The sequence below is a fragment of the Quercus lobata genome, chromosome 8, assembly GCF_001633185.2.
Source record: "Quercus lobata isolate SW786 chromosome 8, ValleyOak3.0 Primary Assembly, whole genome shotgun sequence".
Classification (NCBI taxonomy): domain Eukaryota; kingdom Viridiplantae; phylum Streptophyta; class Magnoliopsida; order Fagales; family Fagaceae; genus Quercus; species Quercus lobata.
The window spans coordinates 51,383,382-51,388,764 of record NC_044911.1 but is presented as its reverse complement, the minus strand read 5'-3'; the positions used below and the strand labels follow the sequence as shown (position 1 = coordinate 51,388,764).

The window sequence follows — 5,383 nt, the reverse complement described above, 5'->3', positions numbered from 1 at the left end:
AAGGAGTTGGGTTTTTTTTTTTTTTTAATTTTATAAATAGTTTACTAATGTATATCCTAAGAACACATATTAGTAAAACTCAAATTAAAATGCTCAATTAATTTGTTAGGTATTAATGAGAAGAGTTAAGGGTACGTACCAGGACGGCAGTATTTGTGGTGTGTTGTTATTTGGGGACTAGGTGAACGTAGGTACAAACCAGTGGTCAATAATTATTTTGTTTGTTAGATTAACAGTACAAGCTTTTAAACTTATTAAATGATTGAATAATATTTAATTTGCTATTATTAGTAGCAGGCTATTTTTAATATTACTAACTACTTACAGGCTAAGTTAGGCTGTGTTTGGTTCGTGTAAAAGTATTTCCGGAAAATATTCTATTTTCCGGAAATGCTATTTTCCGGAAAGGAAAATGTTTTCATGTGTTTGGTTGCATTTCAAAAAATGTTTCGGAAAATATTTTCTGATGTTTGGTTGTGTTCTTGAAAATAGCATAGAAAACACATTTTCACATTTTCTCACATTTTCTTGGTTACCAAACAATTATATAATATCATTTATTCATCAAAACATAAACAAAACCCAGAAAAAAATCATCAAATCCGGACAAACGAAGGCGAGATCGCGATCGGAGAGATCGTGATCGGAGCGGTCGGTGCATCGCGATCGGCGGCGCGATGCGTCGATCGCGATCGCGATCGCGCCGACGGCGTGATGCGTCGATCGCGATCGCGATCGCGCCGACGGCGTGATGCGTCGATCGCGATCGCGATCAACGCGTTCGCGCGATCGCGATCTCTCCGATCGACGCATTGCGATCGGCGGCGCGATGCGTCGATCGCGATCGCGATCGACGCGTTCGCGCGATCGCGATCTCTCCGATCGACGCATGGCGCTGCCGATCGCGATCGACGCATTGCGTTTGGCAGCGCGATGCGTCGATCACGATCGACGCATCGCGATCGCGCGAAGATCGAAGCGGAGATCGCGATCGGAGCTCTGGGTGGCTGGATCGATCGGAGCTCTCGCACTTGATCTCGCTCGTTGGCTTCGATCTCGTTCGTTGGCTTGATCTATTCCGCACTTGATTTCGCTCGTGGGCTGTTGTGTTCTTCGATTGTTTTTTTCTGTTCTTTCTCTCTCGCTCGCGTGTTGTGTTTCCTGTTTTTTCTCTCCCTCTCTCTGCGTTTTGCAAGCCACGGAAATGAATTGAAGTGAAAATCAAGACTGAAATTCATTTCCGTGGTCAAGGCTTCAAATTTTGGTCAACAGGAATTCGATTTCCGGAAAATAACGTTTTCCGTCACAGCCAAACGCCCCATTTTCCGGAAATTGATTTCCGGAATTCGTTTGAAGTCGAATCAAACGCAGCCTTAGAGTAGTACATAAACAGTAATATAGTATATATGATTATACTTTCTTTGATCAGTAGGTCTTCGTTATCAAAAGTAAAGATAAAATAATATTAAAAAAAAAAGTACTTGTCATGGCAGGCTTGAAATCTTTTTTGCTGTATCTCTGGACAACTCCATATCTATTGAAATTCGCCCTCATTGTGGGAATGGCGGGATTGACCTGCGGCTATGACTCTGGTCAGTCTTACGAAGTCTTTTTTATAAAAGTAGACATACGTGCATATTACTCAGTTTTGGCTTATTTACATTCATATTACTCATGTGATATTCTCTTTTATTTTTTGCAAAAGGAGTTTTACCACAGGTGTTTCTACTTGTGGAAGATGAATCAAAACTAATAAAATTGAAAGAGACTGAATTTCAGAACACTTTGCTTAGTGTGGGGCTAGGATCAGCAATTTTGGGATCTTCGGGAGGGCCTTGGGTCGCTGAAACCCTCGGAAGAAAGATTTCCATAATCTGTGCAGATATTTTGTTTGTTATTGGGTTGGCAATGTTTTCTATGGCCCCCGCTACTGAAATGCTGGTACTTGGAAGAGTGTGTGTTGGTATTGGTATGGGGCTGTTAACCGTGATGACTCCTCAATTGCTTGGGGAAATTTCAACTGCCCCTATAAGGGGGTCTTTGACCTCCCTTAATGGGCTCTTTTTTGGCCTCGGATACCTAAGTTCCTCTATTTTTAGCGTTCTGCTGCTTAAGGTAGGTAATAGTAATACACAAGTAGACTAGTCTTTAAATTTGATTTGTAGATATTATTTTGCACTTAAATTTTACTTGACACCTGTTTTTCTTCAATGTTTTCAGTTTCCAAATGCTTGGAGATATACAGTTGGCGTTGGCCTGGTTTTTCCCTTTATGCAGATTTTTTTTATTTTGAAAATAGGGGTTGAGTCCCCAATTTGGCTTCTTCAACAGGTAGTCCAATTTATTAGTTTCTGTTTCATTTCATCTCCTTTCTATATGTTCTGCATGTATATGTCTAATCAATTATTAATATTAATTAATATATTTATATATATATATATATTTTTTTTTTCAGATAATAATTTTTATAATTTACGTGTTTGACTCCCACTTTTAAGAACAACTTTTTAAAATATTAAAAACAAAAATAATTATTTGAGAAACCATTTCTATTTTTGAGATTAAAAAAAATATACATTTACAAAAAGTAAGGTTTAGAGTATGTAGATTACATTTTTTATGGATGATGATAAGGGAATAGAGCTCATCATTTTTTTTTAATAATAAGTTTCAAATTTGAAATGTGAAATATTTTTTTTTGTGATAAAGATAAACTCCTTAATTTAAGAGATAAAAGAGTTTGGACAAATACATGAGATCTATTATTTTCAATTTATTTACAACTATGTCACTAAAAATATTTTTGGTATCATGAAAACACCTCCTTAACCATTTTCAAAATCCATAATCTATAGTTGTTTTTTTTTTATAATGAACTCATTACTAACAAAATTATATAACAATTATACTATAATATATGTATAACATTTTCCAAAAGTATCTTACATAAAATATTACTCACGTGCAACTTATTGGTATAATTAAGAGTTAAATCTAAAAGATACTAACATTTTATACATCTTATTTATATAGGGACGAACCCTTGAAGCTGAAGAACTTACGGACAAACTTCACCCCAGAGAGATCGCAGATGAGCTCAAAAAGTATTTTAAGAGAATAACCGAAAGTGGCGTTTGCACTTTTCCACGAAAAGCAAAATTAGCAATGAGCCAGGAACCCTTTCTTCGAGCACTCCGTGCTGGGCTTACGGTTCAGGCGGCCCAAAACTTCTCTGGGTTCAAAATGATGCTTAAATATTTGCCGGACGTGTTGCATCTTTCTGGGATGAGATCATCAGTCATTCTTAGCCAAGTCTCAATCATTTCATCCTCCGTGATTTGCTTTGGCTTCCTGTGCACCTTCATGGTCATAGACAGAATTGGTCGTCGAGTATTATTCATCTGTTCCTTGATTTTAATCTCCCTCGTCCATCTCGGAATGGGGTCGATAATCAACACGAGTTCAAAGAATGATCAAATGGAGGAGAACGGGTTTTTAGGATTTGCTGGGGCTTTGCTCTATACCGTCTTCTTTTTCTCTTACACCATAGGAATTGGGACCTTAACCCCCATCTACAACGCGGAAATATATGAAACAAAGTTCAGTTTAGTTGGCATGGGAACTTCATTCATATTTTCTTGGACACTGGCATTGATAATGGGAAACATTTTCGTACCACCTGATTCATTTTCAAAAGCCAGCGGAACTTTCTACCTTAGCTGTGGCCTCTCTCTACTAGGCTTGATTGCCGTCTACACACTCGTTCCTGAAACACTGCAAAAAACACCAGAACAAATATTGGAGATCATGAAAGAAAAGTTCTACCCCTGGCCCTTCAATAGCCGTTAGAGCCAAGGGAGCTTTTGTCATGATGAATCACATGATCGAGAGGATCAATTCTTCTGTACCGCGTTGAACTGTTGTGCGTTTGGAATTTAATAACTGAAGTATTCATAGGCAAGCCAAATAGGCATTGGTTACATGACTCTGAATTGGTGGTGATTGTTTTTCTTTTTTTCTTTTTTTTGTCCATCTTCCTCCACTATTTGTATCAGGTAATATTTATATAAATATAATTATGGTAATGATTTGAATGTTTTTTGAAGTCCTGGGTTGGAGGTTATGTAGAATACCAAAGTTTCAAAATTTTCTTTCTTGTTTTATATTGAGTCCTGTGTGATTCAACATAAAATATGAAGATCCAAGAAAACCAATGAAATAAATTGTATCATGGTAAAAACATGGGAAAAACATAGAGGGATTAAACCTACTAATCTCTAGCTAAACATATTTACTAAATATACTACTACCTCTTATAATACTTACTAATGTAATTACACGTAATTCTAAATTCACAGACTCTTCTACTAGTGAACTATCACATGAACTCCCAACTCGTGACTCTAAGAACCTCTTGAAGGTTTGATCTCCACGGTAAACACAAGGATAACTCTATGACTTCAAACAAGATATGTACTATAGCAGTGGCAAACACTGTAAATTTTTCTCTTTTTGCTCTTGAACTCTAATGAGTTTTATCTACTCTTTGAAAAGTTTAAGGATTCTGCCTATCTAACCTCTTAATAAATCTTACTTAATGGGCCTTTATCTACTAAGTCCTTGTGTACCTTTTTTGTGGAAGATGGAAGAATTCTGGTTAGGACATAAAAGGACATTTTGGCAACTACTTTAGGCGTGATGAGTAACCTGCAAATACTTGCAAATAGGTTTAGAACGCTTGTTAAGGATATGTTTTGTGTAATTGGCTAATCCTTTAATAAAACGCACTTTACTTGTATTTGGGTAAATTTAGGATGTGTTTAATACTTCAAGAAACATGTTGTTCAAGTCTAATATTAAAGCCATAAAGATTGGGCCAAGAAACAAGTAAAAAAAAGCTATTCACTAAAGCTGGACAGATAGCTCGACACCGGCGGATAGATAGCTCGACACCTGCTCGACAGATAGCTATCTATCGAAATTTAATGAGGCTTTACAAATACTATCTATTGAGGTTACGGGAATTCAGATTTTTAAATCTGATTTTCAGCCCATGCTTATGTATTTGTGTAGGATTTCTTTTGTCACAACCCCAAACATATATAATGCTTATTTTAGAGGCCGTCACATAAGAGAATATAATGAGAACATATGAAAAATGTGACCAATACCTTATTCTCTCTGAAAGAAGCTACTGCATCTTTGCGCCTTAGGGTTTTATAACCAAGTGCTTCTTGATCTTCATTGTTGATGAAATAAAGAACTTTGCAGCCAACAATCTTCTTCAAGTTGGTGTGTTAGCCACGTACTGAGAGCTGTGCATCATTGGTTAGTCACGTACTGAGATCCGTGCAAAAGGGTGGCGTTCATATATTGAAGAGTT

The 5,383-nt window shown here is 36.9% G+C and overlaps 1 protein-coding gene across 1 annotated transcript; it reads left to right on the top strand.

Moving 5' to 3' along the window:
• The first annotated feature begins 1,561 nt into the window (after nt 1–1,561).
• On the top strand, nt 1,562–3,849 carry LOC115957034 (inositol transporter 4-like). The gene is made up of 3 exons (XM_031075277.1): nt 1,562–1,592; nt 1,706–1,941; nt 3,034–3,849. The coding sequence occupies exons 1-3, from the start codon at nt 1,562–1,564 to the stop codon at nt 3,847–3,849; spliced, it is 1,083 nt and encodes a 360-aa protein (XP_030931137.1).
• Nucleotides 3,850–5,383: the final 1,534 nt, after the last annotated feature.